The 25,622-nt window shown below is 46.3% G+C and overlaps 1 protein-coding gene across 1 annotated transcript in view; it reads left to right on the top strand.

Annotated features, from left to right (window-relative positions):
• The window catches only part of LOC311244167 (ankyrin repeat and SAM domain-containing protein 1A), a gene marked incomplete at both ends in the record, with an annotated part of 125,785 nt that overhangs the window by 50,714 nt on the left and 49,449 nt on the right, over positions 1-25,622 (top strand). The window contains 2 exon segments of the mRNA XM_084333575.1: positions 20,286-20,342; positions 25,265-25,334. Of these exon segments, the coding sequence (XP_084189701.1) occupies positions 20,286-20,342; positions 25,265-25,334 (127 nt within the window).

Below are 25,622 nucleotides of genomic sequence, written 5' to 3'. Positions count from 1 at the left end.
ATTATAAACAAAAAGAAAACCTCTAGGCCAGACCCCCCTCCCCTCCCCCAGACTAGGACCTCAACAAATTAATTTTTTTCTTTTTTTTACACATTTTGAGAATTTAGTAAACCCAGTTACACCCGTCTAACAGGTGCCCATACTTCTATACCAAACAAATAAATATCTAACGTTACATCTTTTCTCTTCAAAGAGCAACTAATAACATTTACAGTATCATTCATTGCAATATATACCCATCAGAAAGACAAAAGGGAGCTTCAATAATAGCCTACATCGTCAACCTACTATGTAATCTGTTCTAAGTATTGCCTAAACCCAGCCCAGCCGTTTCGTACATGTTGACTGGAAGCAACTCACTGATAATCGACGGGTGTATTAGACCCATAGCTATAATTTAAGATATATTTTAAGCACTCGCAAATCTCGCAGTCCCCCCATTGATTAAAGCGGTGGCATTCTAGCGCCATCTCGCGGATTAAGCTCCGGCGCTGAATGAGTTAATGAATAAATGAATGAATGAAAAAGTTTATTTTTGAACATGTATTCTTCATATTCCTTCAAACAAATCACGGTATCTAGCTCTGTCAAACAGAACAATCATAACAACAAAAGATTAAACATTTTAAAAAACAATTTAAAAAAAACATTCAAAAAAGGAATTACCGTACTTTTCGGACTATAAGCCGCGGCTTTTCCCCCCATTTTTCGACCCTGCGGCTTATATAACGGTGCGGCTTATATGTGACTCGACGTGACCAAACCCGAAAATGTAAAAATAAATATTGCTTTTTTGACTGCATTGAAATGTTATTTATCTGTTCCCTTATTTGCTAAACTTAATACAACTTGTAAATGAGTTAATTCTTGTTATTTGTCCGACAGTATTGTGTCCCAATGCTAATTACATAGGTAATTAAACATTAAAACACCTGCGGCTTATAGTCCAGTGCGGCTTATATATGTACACATCGTTCAATTTAGCTGCTGCGGCTTATAGTCAGGTGCGGCTTATAGTGCGAAAAGTACGGTATAAACAAAAAGTCAAGAGCAATGTATTTTGATTGTCAACAATGACAATGGACACAGCAATAATATAAAATATAGATTTAGCTCTACAAACAACCTCATGCAGTGAAAACTTGTAATGAAAAGCTGGCCTCATAGAGTGGGGCCCGTCTAATCCCAATGGCCCCGAATGTGTTAACACTTTGAGTGCCACGCCCGAGAATATTCGGGTTTACGCCCCGACCGTTGAGTGCCACGCCCGAGAATATTCGGGTTATTATTATTTTTTTTTATTAGCGATAAATCATATTGCATCACGCGAGCCTAACGTTGGAAATCCAGGGACCGCCGGCGCTCAGATCTGAAAAAAACGCCACCTATCGTCTCCCAGATGGTAAATCACCCTTTTGGAATGGACTCAATGAAAGTGAATGGGAGAACGGATTTCTGACTCCACATTTTACTTCTCACTGATGCAGCCGGGATCTACCAGAGTAGGGCTGGGCGATATGACCAAAAACGTTATCGCGATAAAATTATAAAATTATTTTCATATAATTCGATATCGATAATTATCGTCGATATAATGTCCGTCAAGTTTAATTAACTTCTTATGCTGCTGCGAATGTCTCAAGTCGAGTTGATGTCGTCATCAGTCTGCGCACGTTAGCCGACAAGCGGAGTATCTCATGACAATAAATATGACACTAAAATACTCTCTTCCGCCACAATATATTGAAACGAGGTCCACTGTATATCCCACACTACCATAAACGTGGCCTCAGAATTCAAAACACACACATACTCGGCACGTAAATATATAAAAACAGCGACGTGCAAGCTAGTTAACCTAGCCAGCCTGTTGGTTCTAAGCGGAGTATTCCATGACAATGTGCTAAATATGACACTAAAATACTCTCTTCCGCCACAATATATTGAAACGGCGTCCACTGTATATCCCACACTACCATAAACGTGGCCTCAGAATTCAAAACACACACATACTCGGCACGTAAATATATAAAACAATGCCGTGGAAGCTAATTAGCCTAGCAAGCCTTGTTGAGTGAGTCCTACCTCCTTCCGGGTCTCGGCCATCTCCTTCACTGATTGGTTGTTAGCTGTTGTGCGTAAGTACGTCATCACGTAACGCTGGTTGTTGTTAGTGAGTGTGTTGAGCCGAGGCTGAACGGAGGAGATACTATTGGAACGGAGCCAAGCTTGGAAAATCGATATATCGAAACTTTGCGACCACGTTTCATGTTTATTTCGAGGAAATAATTTATCGCGATAGTTATCGTTATCGTTTTATCGCCCAGCCCTATACCAGAGTTCATTCTGGAGCCTCTGAGCCGCGCTGTTCATGTGTTCTACTGTGTACACGGTTGATCAATACATTTATCGATTTTTTCGAATGGCGATCGGAAATTGGAATAAACCATTTGGATACCACCTGACCTCAGGTAAGGAAGCTATGTTATCAGTGTTAGGATAATCAGACTCGTTTTCACGGAGATATAAGCGTAGGGGTGGACGGTATGGTCTAAAATTTATATCACGGTATAATTTGAAGCATAGACGGTAACGGTATATCACGGTATCGGTGTTTCCGTTAGAATAATTGTTTTTGCCTGATAGGCAGGCTATATAAAGAATGACATCCTCAAGGCATGTAGATTTATAATATTTTAACTTAAAACTAGGCTACTTTTGCGTATAAAGTCATTATATTCCAAATAAAATAAGTCCCGAGTCCGTGCTGCTCCCATTGCAAACAGCCGGGCTGGATGCTGGATTTTGCTAGAAGCATATGTAGCCGCAGAGCCAGCGGCGCTTTCAGGTCTGGTCACAGCTTTTGGGTGGGGGGGGGGGGGGGGGGGGGGGGGGGGCGCTGTTGAGCGGGGCTGACCTGAAAGCGCCGCTGGCTCTGCGGCTCTGCAGCTGCATGCTATTCGCAAATCCACTGCTGGGAGCCGGAGAGTCCTCCCGGCTCCCGCTGCAGCTGTCGTTATCATAACACTACACGCATATCATAATGTTTACAGCAAACTGTAGTTGATCACCAGGTATGTTTTATTAACGTAGAATAATTCATATAAGAAAAACGATAGGGACATCTCTTACCTTTCTCCGCTGGTTAAAAATGCCAGGAACTGAAATTGAAACTTGCTGTGCGCCTCGGTGATATGTGTTTATTATGAAATGACAATTGCGTGTTGACACGCCCACTGCGCGAAGCCTGCTAAATAACTTTTTCCAGTTTGCACATATCTATTATCTATGACTAATTCTATCTATTTTTAGGGGCAAATGCGATTGAAATAGTCGCGCTGTGGTTACATGACGTCATTGCTATTTTAGAGCTGCGCTACCGGTTACACGGTATAGTCAAAATCCATACCGTAGAGCAAATTAATACCGTTTATACCGTATACCGTTATACCGTCCACCCCTATATAAGTGTTTCCACTATATGTGATATAGCTGTTTTGACTGTAAAAGCCATGAGGAAATAACAGCAGCGATTATCAGTGCACGGCACGAGCGTGCGTGCGCACACATATACTATCGATCATCTAGCGTTTATTTGAAAACGATTCATAAATAGACCGACAAATGACAACGTTCTGGAATATTCCAGTAAAAGGCGATTATCATAGAATGTGTTTTTTCCCGGAAAACGGGTGATTTTCAAAATGCTATCAAACGGAAATTAAGCGATAAAAATACAATCTGCCTTGCCAATGTTGACTGAAAAATGAGTCTTTGATAAGCGACGGGCAGATTAGACACATAGCCATAATTTAAAACATAGATTAGGCGATATTAACGTTAACATTGGGAGTGGATGGTGGCATCAAGGGGGTAAAAAGGAAAACCCGGCGTGGCACTCAAAGTGTTAAGAATCATACACATAAACAAATAAACACATGCACAGCCTATGTACAAAAGAAATAAACAGGGGACGAGTAGGGGGAGGGGAGTTAATGTGTGTGTGTGTGTGTGTGTGTGTGTGTGTGTGTGTGTGTGTGTGTGTGTGTGTGTGTGTGTGTGTGTGTGTGTGTGTATGCACGCATGTGTATGCAAACAGATGCGTGTGTCTAGGTGCGAGTATGAAGATGAATGAGTGCTTGTATGTTGTGTGTGAGAGGGTGTATGCAAGTGTGAAACTGGGGTATCGGCACGTATGTTCCACATCCAGCCAGGAAGTGTTCCACAATGCTGTCGCTTGTGCGGAAACTCTTGATTGTCCTTGTTTTGTTTTGCTATCATTAGTCGACGTCAGTGTTGTAGCTACTCGAGTTCAGGACTGGTGACTCGACTTGGACTCGGGTATTGACTGCATTCAAACTCGGAAGGTCTAAAACGAGGACTCAGACTTGTTGATTGATAAATACAGTTATTGTATTCAAATGTTTTAATAATATCTTATTATTATATGCCTAATCATTTGGCATAAGATATTGACGGCTAATGCATTTGTTTGGCTATTGTGTCACAAAGTAAATAAATTCCCTTTTGAAATGGTGACCGCTGTGTCATTCATTTATGTTTAATGTAGACTTTTTTTTTTTTTTTTTGTACGTCAGCTCAGACTCGACCTTGATGACTCGGACTAGGGTAATGGGGACTCGACTCTGGCTCTTCTTTGGTGACTTGGACTCGGACTCGAACACTGGCGACTCTGGATTTAGTGACTGGACTACAACATTGGTAGACGTGGAGGACTGTGTTGTTCCTGAGGAGCAGAGGGGGTCGTCTTTATTTAAACCTGTTCTTGCATAACAGACGGTTGTCTTCTCCTAGGGGCCGGGTTGAAGTTGAAGTTGTTGGTAAAGCGCTCTGACTCCACAGCCTGGAGGTGTAACGGCACAAACACACCAGCTGTGCGCGAAGGCGGGCGGGCGGGCAGGCGACCAGCGCTTCACTTTCGCTCCCATGTTAACGGACGTAGCTGTGCCCCCGGGGGCGAGCGACTCGCGGGCTGGAAGCGATCGTTTTTTTCGCTTTGGTGTGATTCAGAGGCGTGCGCCAAGTGCATTTTTTACATAAATACACACAATATCTGCATTATTACCACATTATAGATGTTGTTCAACCAGCTAATGTGTCTGTATCTTTCCCAATACAAATAAACCATACTATACTTTTTCAGGAGTACAGTCACACTGATTTAATCATTCTAAAATGAATTCTAACATTCTAATTAATGAGATAATAACTGGGTATACATGCAAAATGGACAATAGAACACTGGAACTGGACATCTTGAAAAACCTTCAAACGGGGACTGACTTATGGGCGGCTGATTGGCACAGTGGACAAGGCGCTCGCCTCTAACGCAGGAGACGCTGGGTTCGAGCCCAGCTCTCGGCGTTGCTACCGGCTTGGCCGGTCGTTCATACTAACACAATTGGCAAGTGTTAGAGGGTGGGAAAGCGACTCCTACAGGTCGGTTGGGTGACACCGGTGTGGTGGAAGCAGCGGGGGCAGCGTGAGCCTCCCACGCGTTACTCCTCGCCACAGAGTTCGAGCTGCTGCGGTGAAAAGATGCGACAGGCTGCCTCCTCGTGTACCGGAGGGGACACGTGATGCAAGGCTTCTGTCCTCACTACAACCGACCAGTGGGAGGCATAGTCTAGCAACGTTCAAGACAGGGGAGGGAAGAATTGATTAATATGAAATTGGGATGGGAGAAAAATAAAAAATGGGCAGGAAAAGTAAAAAAAAAAAAAAAAAAAAAAAAACAGGGACTGCCTTCGCATATAGACTAGGCATTCACAGCTGTTCCAATGTAAATATGCCTTCCTCTGTGCGCTTCAGCCCGCTCTGAAGTCGGACTCGGTGTGTCCGGCAACGTGCGCGGAACCCGCGAGTGCATGCGCGCGGCTGGTGTGCGTGGGCTGTAACGCTGAAGGTACGAGCAGGGACCACTGAGCCTCTCTTGTTGTCCCCTTTAAGGAATAGGTCTGGGCCTACTTACATTTACATTTAGTCATTTGGCTTTGACACCTTTATCCAAAGCGACTTATGAGTTCTGTACGACAAGTCAGCAGGAAGGGTACAACTCTTTCAGCCGAGTAACAATGTTCATCAAACAGTGTTGAAACTTGGGTGCTACAGTGTTGACTGCATAGTAGTAGAGACGTGTTAGTATTATTAGGAAGAGTGCATGATGGAAGAGAGTAAGACGGTTTATTTTTTTTAAGAATTTCTTATTTTTTTTTTATTTCAGATTGATTGAAGAAGTGCGTTTTTTAGTCGACGGCAAAAGATTGGTGGGGTTTCGGCTCCTAACTTGAGTGTGAAGTTGGTTCCGCTGGAGTTGAGTTGTACTTGAGACTGAAGTATTCACACTGCTGGCGGAACGGAACGATAAATGAGAGCAATGTGGGGAAATGGTAGTTAAACGTTTGATTGGTTTGTAAGTTCTTTTTACAAGTTTGGGAGTGTCCTCAGAACATTTTAAATAGGTCACGACTCACGACACTTAGTTTTAAAGCTTCTTCCCCGAATCAGTCTCCCTCTTGTCTTTCTTTTGCCAGACCTGCATCGCTTTCTCTCTCTCTCTCTCTCTGTCTCTGTCTCTGTCTCTGTCTCTGTCTCTGTCTCTGTCTCTGTCTCTGTCTCTCTGTCTCTGTCTCTCTGTCTCTGTCTCTGTCTCTGTCTCTGTCTCTGTCTCTGTCTCTCTGTCTCTGTGTCTCTGTCTCTGTCTCTGTCTCTGTCTCTGTCTCTCTGTCTCTCTCTCTCTCTGTCTCTGTCTCTGTCTCTGTCTCTCTCTCTCTCTCTCTCTCTCTCTCTCTCTCTCTCTCTCTCTCTGTCTCTCTCTCTCTCTCTGTCTCTGTCTCTCTCTGTCTCTGTCTCTGTCTCTGTCTCTCTCTCTCCTCTGTTGCTCTGGGATGCAGGCGGCGTGCTGTACGGCGGACATCTTGTTGGTCTGGAACATTCAACTAGGCTGTGTGACAGCGTCTCAGAGAAGGGTCCCAGGGCCACGCCTCCTCCTCCTCCTCCTCCTCCTCCTCCTGCTAGAAAGACAAAAAGCACTTTCATTGTGTGTCTGGTCTGCTAACTCTTCCTTTTCTCACACTCTCTCTCTTTCCCTTTCTCCTCACTCTGTGTGTCCGTCTCAATCCTCTCTCTCTCTCTCTCTCTCTCTCTCTCTCTCTCTCTCTCTCTCTCTCTCTCTCTCTCTCTCTCCCCCTCCTCACACAGTCACTCCCAGATGCACTCCCTCCGGTTTCAACACAAGGAGATTTGACTTGCATGAGGTCTTGGCCTATGCTTCTCTGCATTTAAGCATCTGTGTGTGTGCGTGTGTGTGTGTGTGTGTGTGTGTGTGTGTGCGTGCGTGTGTGTGGCGGTGGTTGTGTGTGTGTTTTGTGCAGTGTGGGTGTGTACTTTGTACTTAAAGCACATGCTAATGCGGGTCGGTCTCGGACTGAACATGATAATCCAGGGGCCACATTGTGGTGTGGACCAGCGAGCCCTATGGCTCCACAGATGGGAGGAGAGAGAGAGAGAGAGAGGGAGAGGGAGAGGGAGAGAGAGAGGCATAGACATGTATAGACATGCATAGACAGATAGACGGCAGAGAGAAAAGGCAGTCATCTGTAGCCCACTTCACTCTCATAGTAACTTCATTTCTGGGTCCCGCTCCCGCGGATCCAGTGGCCACAATGAAGCCGTCTTTTGTGAGTATTTATTGATTCGCTTATTCTCGCAAGTTGAGCCGCTGTGATGTCTTCTTGTCTACCTGCCATGAATGGATTGAACGGGACAAGGGGTCGATGCTTTTGTTAGATTAAAGTTACTACATTTGATGGCGCTTAATTGTTGGGACGTTTGAACGATTTGCTGAATGTACAGAATGTGGGGGGGGGGGGGGGGGGGGGTGTGCAGGGTCCCTCACACACACACACACACACACACACACACACACACACACACACTTACACACACCCCTCTCCATCCCACCCGTCCTTGTTATGGAGCGTTTAATCCTCTGCATCATTTTTAACTCAAAGGGGCAGCTTCCTAAAGTATAATGTCTGCGTTTCTTTATCATCCTTCTCATTCATTCATGCAGTTTCTTCTTTTAGAATATCGTTTGAGTCTTAATTTTTGTAATTTTTGTTAAGAATATAGGACAGGCATATATAAGCATTGTGCTTCAGTCTGTACCTTTTCAGTCACTGTCAAATCAAATATTGTTAAATGATGGTGTATATTGTCTTGTGTGAGATGATGACTGAATAAACTACTACTACTACTAACTACTACTACTACTACTACTACTACTACTACTACTACTACTACTACTACTACTACTACTACTACTACTACTATTCACAAGCTCATTATTGATAAGGTCGATCTCTCTTCCTGATTTATTAGTACAACAACTAGCCTTGGTATGTACTGTGAATTCCCTGGCTGGATTTGACCTGCTGCAATCAAACTAAAACTTGTTTGTGTGTATGTGTGTGTGCGTGTGTCTGTGTGTGTGTGTGTGTCATGACCTGGGGTGACCAGCGGGGGAGCTGGTCTTTTATCATCCCTAATAGAGAGAGAACACAGAGGAACCGCAGGAGGTCTAACACATGATCCACCCCTCCCCTCCCCACCTGTTTTCTTGATTTTGTTTCTGCATCGATCACCTCAGACTACGGGGCGCCCGTCTCCTCGCTGCTGGGTTCATTATAAAAAGGTCAGCCGGGAAAAACTTGTATGTACAGCTTTTTGTGAGAGTTTGAAGATGTCTGGTGGCTTGCAGGAGAGATTAGAAGCACAAGCATGAAGATGAGCTGTATGTATGTTATGTAGCAGGGGGCGGGGGGGGGGTGTCTGACTGCTGATGCAGGGGTGAGAAGTACTTGAGTAATTGTACTTTGTTACAATACTTAAGTACTGTTTTGGGGGATTTGTACTTTACTCGAGTATTATTAGGTTTGTATACTTGTACTTTTACTAAAAAAAAACATACTTTTTACTCCTTATATTTAAAATGCAGACCTACAAAGTACAAAGTACAAATCTTGCAGGTCCAACAATTTGAATGAGTATATTTGTTTCTCTGGCCGAACTAACGTTATTATTAATCCTGCGTCCGCACTTTATTTAAAAACAGCCAATCAAATCCCCATCAATGGAAAATGAACCCGCCCATACCCATGCTGATTGGTCCTTGTGCAAGACTAGAAAGCGGGGATCCTTGATTAAACACCTGCTATCAGAAGAATAGACCTTCAGAGTGACAAGCTACAGAAGATGGCCACAAACGAGTGATGAAGAGGACGAAATGGAATTAAAAAAATTTTTAAGTTTTTACTTTTACCTTTTTAGTACTTAAGTACATTTAAAAGTAGAAACTTTTTGACTTTTACTAAAGTGTGTTTTTAGCCAGATACTCTGACTTTTACTTGAGTATGATTTTGAGACGGTACCCATACTTTCACTTAAATATAATTTCTTTCTACTGTTTACACCCCTGCTGCTGATGGTGCTGTATCCCAGTGGAGTGGAGAGACATTGGCATTGTGTTTGTGTTCTCTGGGTTACCTCCTAACCCTCCCCGGGGACCCATCCAGCCCTCATCTCGTGCCAGCTTGCCAGTGTGAGGCTGCTGGTCTCGTCTGGGCAACTCTCTATGTGGCAGCCCTTTATTTCACCCCGAGCAGCCTCTGCCAGATGTCCCCTCGCTGCCCCCCTGCCCCCCCTCTCTGATCCTGGCCCCATGTTCTGCTCTGTATGGAAGAAAACAAATACAGCTCCAATACACCTTTATTAAACCATACGAGAAGGTCTAAATGTTCCATGTATTAATTAAACCATAGGAGAAGGTCTACATTTATGTTCATGATTAGCTACTTCCTGTACCCATCAAGTCTCTAAAAGCAGTTAAAGATATCTGATCGTAGTAAACTAATAAACTAACGTGACGGGTCAAATGATCCACATGCTCTTATAGCAGCACCCTATACGTCGAGAGGCTCATGTATATTTAATCTCACCCCGGACATCTCTCCCAGCTCCTCAGCTGCTGACCCCCTACCTCGCCAACGACCTCTGACCTTTGTATCTCCATGCCCCGGAGAGAGCCCCCTCACACAATGGTCCTCTCTCTCCCTCCCTCCACTCCAGGTTTCCGTATCGATTAGAGATTAGAGAACAACACTCGTCCCTCCTCTCTTGTCTCCGAGTCTGTCCTCGATGCAGAAACACACTCCCTCCCTCTCTTGTCTCTGTCTCTGTCCTCGATGCAGAAACACTCGTCCCTCCTCTTGTCTCTGTCTCTGTCCTCGATGCAGAAACAACACTCCTCCCTCTCTCTGTCTCTGTCTCTGTCCTCGATGCAGAAACACACCTCCCTCCTCTCTTGTCTCCGTCTCTGTCCTCGATGCAGAAACACTCGTCCCTCCTCTCTTGTCTCTGTCTCTGTCCTCGATGCAGAAACACTCCTCCCTCTCTCTTGTCTCCGTCTCTGTCCTCGATGCAGAAACACTCGTCCCTCCTCTCTTGTCTCCGTCTCTGTCCTCGATGCAGAAACAACACTCCTCCTCTCTCTTGTCTCCGTCTCTGTCCTCGATGCAGAAACACTCGTCCCTCCTCTCTTGTCTCTGTCTCTGTCCTCGATGCAGAAACACTCGTCCCTCTCTCTTGTCTCTGTCTTTTCCTCGATGCAGAAACACTCGTCCCTCTCTCTTGTCTCTGTCTCTGTCCTCGATGCAGAACAACACTCCTCCCTCCTCTCTTGTCTCTGGGTCTGTCCTCGATGCAGAAACACTCGTCCCTCCTCTCTTGTCTCCGTCTTCGATGCAGCAACACTCGTCCCTCTCTCTTGTCTCTGTCTCTGTCCTCGATGCAGAAACACTCGTCCCTCTCTCTTGTCTCTGTCTCTGTCCTCGATGCAGAAACACTCGTCCCTCCTCTCTTGTCTCTGTCTCTGTCCTCGATGCAGAAACACACGTCCCTCCTCTCTTGTCTCTGTCTCTGTCCTCGATGCAGAAACACTCGTCCCTCCTCTCTTGTCTCTGTCTCTGTCCTCGATGCAGAAACTCGTCCCTCTCTCTTGTCTCTGTCTCTGTCCTCGATGCAGAAACACTCGTCCCTCTCTCTTGTCTCTGTCTCTGTCCTCGATGCAGAAACAACACTCGTCCCTCTCTCTTGTCTCTGTCTCTGTCCTCGATGCAGAAACACTCCTCCCTCTCTCTTGTCTCTGTCTCTGTCCTCGATGCAGAAACAACACTCCTCCCTCCTCTCTGTCTCTGGGTCTGTCCTCGATGCAGCAACACTCGTCCCTCCTCTCTTGTCTCCAGCGGCGGGTCTGTCCTCGTACTCGTCCCGCAGCAGGACTCCCAGCATGGAGCTCGCTCTCTCGGGTGTCTGTCCTCGTCCTCGTCCCGCAGCAGGACTCCCAGCATGGAGCTCGCTCTCTCGGGTGTCTGTCCTCGTCCTCGTCCTGCAGCAGGACTCCCAGCGTGGAGCTCTCTCTCTCGGCTGTCTGTCCTCGTACTCGTCCCGCAGCACAACGCCCAGCATGGAGCTCGCTCTCTCGGGTGTCTGTCCTCGTCCTCGTCCCGCAGCAGGACTCCCAGCATGGAGCTCGCTCTCTCGGGTGTCTGTCCTCGTCCTCGTCCTGCAGCAGGACTCCCAGCGTGGAGCTCTCTCTCTCGGGTGTCTGTCCTCGTCCTCGTCCCGCAGCAGGACTCCCAGCGTGGAGCTCTCTCTCTCGGGTGTCTGTCCTCGTCCTCGTCCTGCAGCAGGACTCCCAGCGTGGAGCTCTCTCTCTCGGGTGTCTGTCCTCGTACTCGTCCCGCAGCAGAACGCCCAGCATGGAGCTCGCTCTCTCGGGTGTCTGTCCTCGTCCCGCAGCAGAACGCCCAGCATGGAGCTCGCTCTCTCGGCTGTCTGTCCTCGTCCTCGTCCTGCAGCAGGACTCCCAGCATGGAGCTCGCTCTCTCGGGTGTCTGTCCTCGTCCTCGTCCCGCAGCAGGACTCCCAGCATGGAGCTCTTTCTCTCGGGTGTCTGTCCTCGTCCCGCAGCAGGACTCCCAGCGTGGAGCTCGCTCTCTCGGGTGTCTGTCCTCGTCCTCGTCCCGCAGCAGGACTCCCAGCATGGAGCTCTCTCTCTCGGGTGTCTGTCCTCGTCCCGCAGCAGAACGCCCAGCATGGAGCTCTCTCTCTCGGGTGTCTGTCCTCGTACTCGTCCCGCAGCAGAACGCCCAGCATGGAGCTCTCTCTCTCGGCTGTCTGTCCTCATCCCGCAGCAGAACGCCCAGCGTGGAGCTCGCTCTCTTGGGTAACTGTCCTCGTACTCATCCCGCAGCAGAACGCCCAGCATGGAGCTCTCTCTCTCGGCTGTCTGTCCTCGTCCTCGTCCCGTAGCAGGACTCCCAGCATGGAGCTCGCTCTCTCGGGTGTCTGTCCTCGTCCTCGTCCCGCAGCAGAACGCCCAGCGTGGAGCTCTCTCTCTGTCTCGGTTGACGTGTCCCACCTTGAAGTCAGTGGGCCGTGTCTGCAGATCAGGATTTATTCACCCTGGTCCAGCACTACATCACAGACCCTGGTCCAGCACTACATCACAGACCCTGGTCCAGCACTACATCACAGACCCTGGTCCAGCACTACATCACAGACCTGGTCCAGCACTACATCACAGACCCTGGTCCAGCACTACATCACAGACCCTGGTCCAGCACTACATCACAGACCTGGTCCAGCACTACATCACAGACCCTGGTCCAGCACTACATCACAGACCTGGTCCAGCACTACATCACACACCCTGGTCCAGCACTACATCACAGACCCTGGTCCAGCACTACATCACAGACCTGGTCCAGCACTACATCACACACCCTGGTCCAGCACTACATCACAGACCTGGTCCAGCACTACATCACAGACCCTGGTCCAGCACTACATCACAGACCCTGGTCCAGCACTACATCACAGACCTGGTCCAGCACTACATCACAGACCCTGGTCCAGCACTACATCACAGACCCTGGTCCAGCACTACATCACAGACCCTGGTCCAGCTCTACATCACAGACCCTGGTCCAGCACTACATCACAGACCTGGTCCAGCACTACATCACAGACCCTGGTCCAGCACTACATCACAGACCTGGTCCAGCACTACATCACAGACCTGGTCCAGCACTACATCACAGACCCTGGTCCAGCACTACATCACAGACCCTGGTCCAGCACTACATCACAGACCTGGTCCAGCACTACATCACAGACCCTGGTCCAGCACTACATCACAGACCCTGGTCCAGCACTACATCACAGACCCTGGTCCAGCACTACATCACAGACCCTGGTCCAGCACTACATCACAGACCCTGGTCCAGCACTACATCACAGACCCTGGTCCAGCACTACATCACAGACCTGGTCCAGCACTACATCACAGACCCTGGTCCAGCACTACATCACAGACCTGGTCCAGCACTACATCACAGACCCTGGTCCAGCACTACATCACAGACCCTGGTCCAGCACTACATCACAGACCTGGTCCAGCACTACATCACAGACCCTGGTCCAGCACTACATCACAGACCCTGGTCCAGCACTACATCACAGACCTGGTCCAGCACTACATCACAGACCCTGGTCCAGCACTACATCACAGACCCTGGTCCAGTACTACATCACAGACCTGGTCCAGCACTACATCACAGACCTGGTCCAGCACTACATCACAGACCCTGGTCCAGCACTACATCACAGACCCTGGTCCAGCACTACATCACAGACCCTGGTCCAGCACTACATCACAGACCCTGGTCCAGCACTACATCACAGACCCTGGTCCAGCACTACATCACAGACCCTGGTCCAGCACTACATCACAGACCCTGGTCCAGCACTACATCACAGACGCCCGTCAGGCAGCAGCCTCTAAAGCTGATTGGAGCCTTTTGCCATTTTTATGTTGAATGTGGGAACGTCATCATAACCCCAAGGTTGAATAGAGCTGGTTATGGTGTAGCTGCTTACTTTGCGGCATGCAGATGTGCGTGTGTGTGTGTGTGTGTGTGAGAGAGAGCGTGCATGTATTTTGTGTGTGTGGAGGTGTTTGTGTGAGAGAGGGCGCGTGTGTGTGTGTGTGTGTCTGTTACGTACTGTATGTGTGTGTGTGTGAGAGAGAGAGAGTTCATGCTTTTGTGTATGTGTCTGAGTGTGTGTATGTGTGTGTATGTATCAGAGGCGGCTGACTGATTATGACGATTTGTGCGTTGCCTTCCCTGCCACAGGTGTTTAATTTCTTTTAAATGTACACCCCCCCCCCCCCCCCCGCCCAAAAAAATAATGGTGATGTATGATAAATATGATAATAATTAAAAATCCTGCCTCCTCTGAATATCATAGTCCAATCAGCCACAGCATCTAATTTTGTTCTGGAATGAATCTCAGAATCACTGTCTGACTCCGTGGGCGACTTCTCTCTGGCTGCCGAGCGATCCTCAGTCCTCTCTTGTACATTTATGTGTTGGCATTTAAAAAAGAGAGAAGATTAAACACCACAACCTCCAATGATTTCTATGGGTTATTATATTACGTGCTTTCGTCGTACGTGAGACAGCGGTGCATCATGTGCCGCGTGGCTCTCTCTCTTTCTCGTCGAGTTCTCTTTTTTTTCTTTTTTTTTTTTTTTGTATTATTGCAAAACAGAAATTATTAAAAGTCAGTACTCAACACACAATGCATAATGAAACTAACAGTCAAGGTGGCTAAAATTACATGCAAGTACAGAAACGAGACAAAAAAAAAGTCTATAATAATATTTTACCGTATACAGTGTATATCCAACGAAATTAACAATTATACAAATGCCTTATACAGGATATACCCCTAATACCTATTTTCTAAAACCCTACACACATATGCTCCAGCTCGAACCCCCCCCTCCCGGACCCCTCCTTGGATAGTACCTCCATTATCCCTCACTCCTAACCAGACACTACCATTATAAGCTAGCTTTTATTCTCTCCACCACTTCTAACCACATTGACATTTTGGATTCGTTGAGACCCAGAATTCTTGCTGTAGATATTTCTTGATAAATCACATCGAGATATGTAAGAGACCAAACTTTCCGGCACATTTTTTCCGGTTGAAACCAGCGTGATGCGAGTTCTCGAGTTCTCTGTCGAGTACAAAATGGCTAACGACGTTACAGTCGACACCTGTGAGAGTACAAGTTTCAAGTTTGTTATTTGTCACAACAAAATACAGAATACTTTATGATGATGAAATGCTTGTTTCTGTATGAGCCCCTGGGAGTGTGCTACATACAGTAAAAGATAAAGTAATTAAGAAGTAAGTCAAAAGTAAGTAAAGGAATGTTCAGTCAATATACATATATACAATACAGAGTAAAATGAGTAACGGTGAGGTACAATGCAGAAATGAGATGAGGTACAAAACTTAGGGTAGGGTTGCAAATGCGGTATGAATGTAGTGCAAATCTCTTTAATAATAGATGAATATAAAGTGTGAGAGGAGCAACACGATCGTATCGTTAAAAGGAAGTACCGTTCAGTCGTCGTAGTAATCGGGATAAATTGGCAACTAAGGAATTAGGACCATCCAGACCAAACTTAAACATCAAGCAAGTATCTACAAAGGGTATGGGGAAATGTATAACCAGAGATTTTCAACTACCTGGTATGAGCGGGGAAAAGTGGCTTAGCAGGATGCTGCTACGATGTCGAACGCTTTGTTCTGCTACTCATGCGTTTTGATCCACCCTGACGCCGGGACGGAGACCACAAATTTCCCTCGGGATGAATAAAGTATTTCTATTCTATTCTATGGACAACTACGGGTGTCTGTCACCACCTCTCGGAGAAGGCGAAAAGGCAAGAATTATCAAAGACGCAGTTGCCTCAGAAACTTGCGGCTTTTGAAAGGATAAACACCGCGACTCGGTTAGTTAGACGAGGGTCACAGATTGTCGGTGCTTCGTCAGAAAGAGCACAACTAGCTACAAAACAAATCTCCATTTTGCTCACTCCAAAAATAAAATGTTTTATCAATCCTTGTCAACAAACGACAATCATTGTCTTAGTGGTTACTGGTGGTATTGCTATGTGAGGTTGACCAGGAAAGAAAACGAATTGTACAATGCAATGTCACAATGTCAAATTATTGGCTGACTTTGGTTAATTTATCCATTTGAATGGGTCACCTTAGCCATCATTGCAACAATTGCCGCTCCAAAACAATTTGGCACCAGCCGCCACTGGTATGTGCTATATGTGTGTATGTGTATGTGTACTGTATGTACTGTTACTACTGTATGTATGTGTGTGTGTCCATTCACACGCCCACAGTGTGTTTAGACGAGCCATCTCTCTGTGTTGACGTGCAGTAGCAGTAGCTGCAGCAGCAGTGGTGATGTACCGTCGGTCCTTCTCTATACGTTACGTTACCACAAGGTCTCATCATGAGCTCCGGGGTGGATGGGCTCAGACCTCCGGGTTCCTCGTACCGTGACCGTGGTAAAAAGAGCGATGGGCCGTTAGCCCCGACGCCGCAGAGGAGGGGCAGAATATTACAGTGTTTCTGTTTGAGTGTCCTCCTCCTCATAACCATAACCCCAACCGTAACCACACTGTTACCTTAAAATAACCATAACCATCCATAACCTCATCATAGTAGATTCAAGATTCAAGAGGTTTATTTATCACATACATACCGGGGCATACAGTGAAATGCGGTTGGCCATGCCCGCTTGGATTGTGCAAGAATACAATGGTAAATAAAATAAGTAGAAGATAATAAAAAGACATAAAAAAAATAGACATGTAAATAGTCCTGAGATAAATGCAATACAATGTTGAGCTACGAATTAAAGGCACTGGGTCCTATGTACACTACTATACAATATACAGTTTTACTCTATGTCCCTATGCTATACTTGCTATTACTAACTATTAGGGTTGGGCACCGAGAACCGGTTCTAATAGGAACCGGTTCCTAACTTCTGGTTCTGGAACATATTTGCATTTCGATTCTTAATTTCGATTCTTAAAAAAATATATTTTTACTTTGTTAATTAATACCCTAGTTACAGTACAGCAACCAAATTAAACTGTATCAAGTCAACTGACGATGTGAATAGTATGAAAAAAATGTAAGATAGAAAAAGAAGAAAAAAAAATTCTCCTGCGAAATAAGCTGTGACCTGTTTTGACCTGCACCTCAAAAATCGGAATCGAGAATCGTTTAGAACAGGAATCGAAATGGAGAACTGGAATCGTTCAAATCCAAACGATGTCCAACCCTACTAACTATACTATACAAGAACCACAACAAGTTCTTTCCAAAGTGACCTTTTTTTAATAAATGTTTTAGTATTGTTATGTTTGTATCAGGGTGGGTGTCTTGGTCTAGTGGTGAGAGCACTCGCCCCCCACCATAAGCATTGTTAGTTTTACTCCCCGATTGTGCTTTTTTGGGATCAATATGAAACGTAGATATATATATATAACTTTTTTCCTGTGGTCGATGTACTTTTTTTATGTTTTCTGATGAGACCGTGTTGTAGCCTAGCACAGTAGAGCACAGCACAGCACAGTTGATCAGTGGACAAGCGGCAGGAGTTGTCATCCACTGTGTGTCTCCTGGAGGGGTCATAGCTAACAACCCACTTAGAAAGCTGAGAGGGAGGAGCCTCGTCTCACGCAGTTTCATATTGTTAAGGGGGGGGGGGGGGGTTAATTTGGAGGGAGGAAAACAGAATAAAAAGCTCAGTAAACGTACCCCTCCCACCCCCTCCCCTCCCCTCCTCTCCCCTCGCTAACCAGATGGTTCAGTCTTAACCTCTCTGGTCACCCCTGCTTTTGAGCGAGCATCTGCCTGAGTGCACAGAGAGTTAAGTGGAGGAACCCCTCGCTGCCAAGTTCACTGAGTTGGTTTGTTCCGTTCTCTTTGAAAATGGATGTCATTTGTTTTTATTTAAAAAACGTACTCCAGCTGTCTCGAGTTGTTTTTCTTTTCTTTTCTTCTTTTTTTTTCTCCAAGTAAGCAGAGTGTATATATAGGGCATGATTGATGATGCTTGTTAATTTTTTACAGAGCGAAATTAATTGGACACCTGGAAATGATGAAGTTTACCATATTTACCTGGAGGGGTATCAACTTTTATAGATGTTCTCCACACACTCACTCACTCACTCTCTCTTAAAGGAACAACTTTTTGGGAAATTAGCTTATTTGCCATCTACCCTGGGGTTAGACAAGCAGATACATAGCCTTTTCTTCTCTGTGCATGCATTAGGCTTAGGGAACAGCTGCACCGTTAGCCTAGCTTAGCGTCATTCACTGGAAGTAGGTGTGCCAGTGTAGCCTAGTTCCCAACAGTCACCAAATACACTCCAAATACAACTCCAAAACGTTCCTGTAAACATGTTGTGACCTTTGTATTTACCACGTGGAGATTATTATTATTTCTTTTAATTAGACATTTTCGTTTTCTTTTTTTTTTATTGATCTTTTTCCCCCTCCATTTTCCTCCGATTTTCTCCCATCCCAATGTTCGTCGTATGACAATTCCCAATCCCCTTCCCGGTGGCTGCGCACTTACCCCCCACAGTCGGATCATCTGGGAGAGTGGAGGCTATCGCGTGCTTCCTCCGACACACGTCCAGCCAATCAACCGCTTCTTTTCACCTGGCAGCGTGGATTCTCATTGAGAGGGCGTAGCGTGTGGAAGGATCACACTATCCCACTCGGGTCCTATCCGCGCTTAGCAGGCGCCCCGACCGAACTGTAGGAGTCGCTGTTTACAACGACCCGGACCCACCCCGCCAGCTTCTCCCACCCTCTAATACAGCCAATTGTATTAGTGTGAACGGCCAGCCAAGCTGGTGACAACCGCTACGCCACCTAACCGCCCCCGACATTTTCGTTTTCTAAGCAGATATATACTTGATTTTTTTTTGCCCAACCACTGCTGCCTGGGCGCAATGATTTCATCACCTCAAAAGCCCTGTTTTTCAAAAAAGGGTATGTATCTGCTTGTCTAACTCCCTGAGCTGTCTTCTAGAGACACCGTGACCAGCTAGGTCTATAATGCAGTATTGACCATAGTCACACGGCGGCCATTTTTGCTCTTATGTCATGCTCGGTTGGGATTCCCCAAGCAATCGAGGAATCCCAACCGGAGCATAGGGAAGCAACACCGTGGGAGATAGAGAAGTGACTTTCATCCTTTCCATGCTCACACACACACACACCTCCATCTCACCTTCACTCTCCCTCTCTATCTCTCTCCCCCTCTCTCTCCCTCTGTCTCTCTCTCTGTCTCTGTCTCTCTCTCTCTCTCCTCTGTCTCTCTGTCTCCCCTCTCTCTCTCCCTCTCTCCTCTGTCGCTGCATTGAAGTGGAAATGAAGTGTCTTCCCGTAGGTGATGGGGATTAACGTTTTGAAAGGGAATAAGAGGGGAGGGAAGCCATTTCAGAGGAAGTGACATCACACGGCGCTCCAGACAACGGGGGGGTGGGGGGGGGGGGGGCATGCCCGCACTCCTCCTCCATGACGTGACTCGTGTTTCCAGAAGCGCTGTGTGTTTTTACCAGAGCTGTTTCATGTGTATAGCCATTACGCATTCATGGTCACTGTGATGAAATATCTAGCCCGGCTAATTACTGATTATTTCCACCTGTCATGATGTCAACCTAGCCTGTTGCTAATTACTGATTGTTTCCACCTGGCATGTTGTCGATCACAGCCTAGTTAAGGCTTGTTTGTTGCAACTATTAATTACACACTGATGAAGGCCGGACGGTCGAAAACGTTTTGTGCATATATAAATTGTGCGTAATTAAAATAAAATAACGATATTCCTTGAGTGCGGTCCCTACTCCCTTTTTTGTGACTTACTATTTTTGGACTACGCACCTGTCTGAGCGCAGTGGTTACCTTTTCTACTTACAGTTTACCAGAGCTGGAATCACATTTATTATTATTATTATTCAGAATACTCAAGAGAACTCAACAACACACTCCTGTTCAACATCAGCTCCAAATACGATATTAGATTCTGCTTTGTATGTTTTCAGCAGCAGGGTTGTCGGGGCCTTGTGTGTTTTAGAGTGGAAGCTGCTGACGGAGTGACTTCTGTATGTGATATCACTGTAAACGAGGGCCCCGCCTGCAATGTGTCTCCGAGGATAAATAGAGGCGGTAATAAATAATAATAATGATGGAGGTGATGATATAAAAACAAAACCCACACCCTGACTCTCTCCCAGCAGACACTGACCGCTCCCACCGCCACACAGCCGCGGAGAGCTATCTCCTCCGACAGCGTAAGATCACCATCTCTCCTATGAATCATTGTCCTGTTGCTCCTCCTGGGTTCTGGGTCCGTCGCCTCCTCCTCCTCCTCTCTGGGTCGTAAGAGATAATATATGGTAGATGGTTGGTGGGAGAAAGTCTTTCTTTCCTTCTTCTTCTTCTCTCCAAGCAAACCTATAGAGTTTGTTAATTAGCCCCGCAAAACCCTTTTCATGTAATGCATGTCTCTTCATAGTTGTCTCTCTCTCTCTCTCCTTCTTTCCCTCTCTCTCCTTATTTCTCTCTCTCTCTCACTCCTTCTTTCCCTCTCTCTCGCTCTCTCTCTCTCTCCACACTCTGCGCCGCTAACCGCTGACGGGTATTCTTTTCCCACTTTATTCATTCAACGACGAAACGACACAAAGCGAGGGCGTAGGTTTGGTTTCGATGAGCGTCTCACAAAATGTTGATCTTTCTATTTTTAGTGGAGGCTCAAGAAACTCCTAAGAGACCGTCTTCTAAGCGGTTTAGTGGAGGCTCTAAAGAGGACTCAAGACACTCCTAAGAGACCGTCTTCTAAGCGGTTTAGTGGAGGCTCTAAAGAGGACTCAAGACACTCCTAAGAGACCGTCTTCTAAGCGGTTTAGTGGAGGCTCTAAAGAGGACTCAAGACACTCCTAAGAGACCGTCTTCTAAGCGGTTTAGTGGAGGCTCTAAAGAGGACTCAAGACACTCCTAAGAGACCCGTCTTCTAAGCGGTTTAGTGGAGGCTCTAAAGAGGACTCAAGACACTCCTAGGAGACCGTCTTCTAAGCGGTTTAGTGGAGGCTCTAAAGAGGACTCAAGACACTCCTAAGAGACCGTCTTCTAAGCGGTTTAGTGGAGGCTCTAAAGAGGACTCAAGACACTCCTAGGAGACCGTCTTCTAAGCGGTTTAGTGGAGGCTCTAAAGAGGACTCAAGACACTCCTAAGAGACCGTCTTCTAAGCGGTTTAGTGGAGGCTCTAAAGAGGACTCAAGACACTCCTAAGAGACCGTCTTCTAAGCGGTTTAGTGGAGGCTCTAAAGAGGACTCAAGACACTCCTAAGAGACCGTCTTCTAAGCGGTTTAGTGGAGGCTCTAAAGAGGACTCGAGACACTCCTAAGAGACCGTCTTCTAAGCGGTTTAGTGGAGGCTCTAAAGAGGACTCAAGACACTCCTAAGAGACCGTCTTCTAAGCTGTTTAGTGGAGGCTCTAAAGAGGACTCAAGACACTCCTAAGAGACCGTCTTCTAAGCGGTTTAGTGGAGGCTCTAAAGAGGACTCAAGACGCTCCTAAGAGACCGTCTTCTAAGCGGTTTAGTGGAGGCTCTAAAGAGGACTCAAGACACTCCTAAGAGACCGTCTTCTAAGCTGTTTAGTGGAGGCTCTAAAGAGGACTCAAGACGCTCCTAAGAGACCGTCTTCTAAGCGGTTTAGTGGAGGCTCTAAAGAGGACTCAAGACACTCCTAAGAGACCGTCTTCTAAGCAGTTTAGTGGAGGCTCTAAAGAGGACTCAAGACACTCCTAAGAGACCGTCTTCTAAGCGGCTTCTTTTGCACGAGACAGAACGTGCACCGCAGGAAAGACTCCTGTTGCAAGTCTGTTACTTCTAGCCAAGCTAGTCGTATCACACTATCAAAGAGACCCAACTGCAGCAGCTAATACAGTCGGGTCGATAAATATTTGGACGTCAACACGCATCTCATAATTTTGGCTCTCTACACCACCACAATGGACTTGAAATGAAAACAATCAGATGTGCTTTAAGTGCAGACTTTAATTTAAGGGTATTTACATCCAAACTTGATGAACAGTGTAGGAATTTCAACAGTTTCTACATGTGCACCCCCCCCCCCCGCTTTTTTTTTTAAGGGACCAAAAGTAATTGGACAAACTAACGATCCATAAACAAAATGGTCACTTACTTGATTGCAAATCCTTTGCAGTCGATGACAGCTTGATTGTTTCATTTCAAGTCCATTGTGGTGGTGTACAGCGCCAAAATTGTGAACATTGTGTCATGTCAAATATAATTTATGGACCTAACTGTATGTCTCAAATTATGTTTTCCTGGAAGACACGCAGGCCTGCATAGAATGACCAAATATGGGGTCAGTCGCACATAGCGGCACACTATTCAAACCCCTGACAAGTGGCCTCGTCATAGGAAGGGGGGCTGTCCTGCGTCAAGGTAGCCACTCCATCCTGAAAGGTAGAGATGGAGGTTGTCAGGGTGACGGCAGCTGTCGTCAGCTTCCACCCCTCCATCCTCCGATCTTCCACCCCTCCGCTCTCGATCTCTCTGACCCCCTCCTCCCACCCCCACCCCTGGGCTGGTCTGGAGGAGTGGAGGCCTGGTCTCTGTTGTGTGACTGACAGGTGTAATCATGCAGAGCTGTGTGTGTGTGTGTGTACATGTACATGCAAGCATGCATGGATTTATGTACATGATTATAGGTAACATCATAGTATTTTGACATGCATCATGTTACAGTATTTTGGCATGTATCATGTAACATCATAGTATTTTGACATGCATCATGTAACATAGTATTTTTGGCATGCATCATGTAACATAGTATTTTGGCATGCAGCATGTAACATAGTATTTTGGCATGCAGCATGTAACATCATAGTATTTTGGCATGCAGCATGTAACATCATAGTATTTTGGCATGCAGCATGTAACATAGTATTTTGGCATGCATCATGTAACAGTATTTTGGCATGCATCATGTAACATAGTAGTTTGACATGCATCATGTAACAGTATTTTGACATGCATCATGTAACAGTATTTTGACATGCATCATGTAACAGTATTTTGACATGCATCATGTAACATAGTATTTTGGCATACATCATGTAACATAGTATTTTGACATGCATGGTTTGATGATGTAACAAGGCATGGTTTGATGATGTAACAAGGCATGGTTTGATGATGTAACAAGGCCTGGTTGATGATGTAACAAGGCATGGTTTGATGATGTAACAAGGCCTGGTTTGATGATGTAACAAGGCATGGTTTGATGATGTTACAAGGCATGGTTTGATGATGTAACAAGGCCTGGTTTTGATGATTGTAACAAGGCATGGTTTGATGATGTAACAAGGCCTGGTTTGATGATGTAACAAGGCCTGGTTTTGATGATGTAACAAGGCCCTGTTTGATGTAACAAGGCCTGGTTTGATGATGTAACAAGGCCTGGTTTGATGATGTAACAAGGCCTGGTTTGATGATGTAACAAGGCCTGGTTTGATGATGTAACCAGGTCTGGTTTGATGATGTAACCAGGCCTGGTTTGATGATGTAACAAGGCATGGTTTGATGATGTAACAAGGCCTGGTTTGATGATGTAACCAGGCCTGGTTTGGTGATGTTACAAGGGCCTGGTTTGGTGATGTTACAAGGCCTGGTTTGGTGATGTTACAAGGCATGGTTTGGTGATGTAACAAGGCATGGTTTGGTGATGTTACAAGGCATGGTTTGATGATGTAACAAGGCCTGGTTTGGTGATGTTACAAGGCATGGTTTGATGATGTAACAAGGCCTGGTTTGGTGATGGTTTGGGGTGTCTTTGGTTCTCTCGGTTAAAGCTCTGTCTGTCTCACTTTACATTGTGTCACTCTGACGCTGTGTAGAAGAAAACAGATTTGGTATTTGTTTCTTTAAAACACTGCCAGACATGTTCTTCTTCCTCTTGTCAGTTGATTTTATTGTCCTGACGAGACAGACGCTCTTGCTCTGTGATCCTTCCACATATTTAGGTTGGGGTTTGCCTGTATAATATCTGTGTCGTTTTTGGCCACAGGGCGAAAGAGGCCTTTTCATAAATAAAGAATTGTTGAAACAACATTTCACTGCACGCCCCTCCCTCTACCAAAACATAAACCTAGTCGGAACGTAAATGGCAATGGTAGGCACCCAGAACACAGAATGTATGTTAAAAAAACAAACATTTATGTGTATTCTTCAGCAGTATTGTTTCACACTGTTGTCATGGTAGCGACCCCCCCCCCCCCCCCCATTTGTTGTCTTCTATAAATAGGTTCATCTCTTTTTACAGCGTGACTATGAATGGCGGTTTAGGGTCTAAGAAGGCATGGGGGTCATTATTGGTGTTTGATCTGGTGTGGTGTTAAAGCTGACCTCGCATGTCTCCTCCTGTTCCTAATCCAGACCCTCTCTCTCTCCCTTTCTCCCCTTCTCTCTCGTGTCTCTCTTTCTCTCTCCCCTTCTCTCTCTCTCTCTCTGTCTGTCTCTGTCTCTGTCTCTCTCTCTCTCTCTCTCTCTCTCTCTCCCTCTCTGTCTCTCTCTCTCTCCCCTTCTCTCTCTGTCTGTCTTTGTGTCTCTCTCTCTCCCCTTCTCTCTATCTCTGTCTCTATCTCTCTCCCTCTCTCTATCTCTGTCTCTCTCTCTGTCTGCCTCTCTCTCTCTCTGTCTCTCTCTCGTTATGTCTCTCTGTCTCTCTCTCCTGTATCTCTCTGTCTCTCCTGTCTGTATCTCTGTCTGTCTCTCTCTCTCTCTCTCTGTCTCTCTCTCGTTATGTCTCTGTCTCTCTCCTGTATCTCTATGTCTCTCTCTCTCTCTCTCTCTCTCTCTCTCTCTCTCTCTCTCTCTCTCTCTCTCTCCCCTTCTCTCTCTGTCTGTCTTTGTGTCTCTCTCTCTCTCCCCTTCTCTCTATCTCTGTCTCTATCTCTCTCCCTCTCTCCCTGTCTGTCTCTCTCTCGTTATGTCTCTCTGTCTCTCTCTCTCTCCTGTATCTCTCTGTCTCTCCTGTCTGTATCTCTGTCTGTCTCTCTCTCGTTATGTCTCTCTCTCTCTCTCTCTCTCTCTCTCTCTCTCTCTCTCTCTCTCTCTCTCTCTCTCTCTCTCCTCTCTCTCTCTCTCTCTCTCTCTCTCCTCTCTCTCTCTTCCTGTCCTCAGATTGAGAAGATCATGACGCTGATTGGCGCCGGCATCGACTTCTCCAGAGAGCAGCAGTCTTCCACACCAGGTACAGTATTACATCACGTCACGTCTCCTCCCCCTCTCTCTCTCTCTCCACACCAGGTACAGTATTACATTACGTCACGTCTCCTCCCCCTCTCTCTCTCTCCACACCAGGTACAGTATTACATTACGTCACGTCTCCTCCCCCTCTCTCTCTCTCCACACCAGGTACAGTATTACATTACGTCACGTCTCCTCCCTCTCTCTCTCTCCACACCGCCGGAGGAGAAAGGAAAAGGGCCCGATTACCAGCTGAAACCCACGTCCACTGCTCCACGAGCACCTGGCGAAT

Source organism: Notolepis coatsorum (assembly GCF_963971535.1).
Source record: "Notolepis coatsorum genome assembly, chromosome: 17".
Classification (NCBI taxonomy): domain Eukaryota; kingdom Metazoa; phylum Chordata; class Actinopteri; order Aulopiformes; family Paralepididae; genus Notolepis; species Notolepis coatsorum.
Note: the sequence above shows the minus strand (reverse complement) of the source record. Positions and strands in the feature narration are given on the sequence as shown.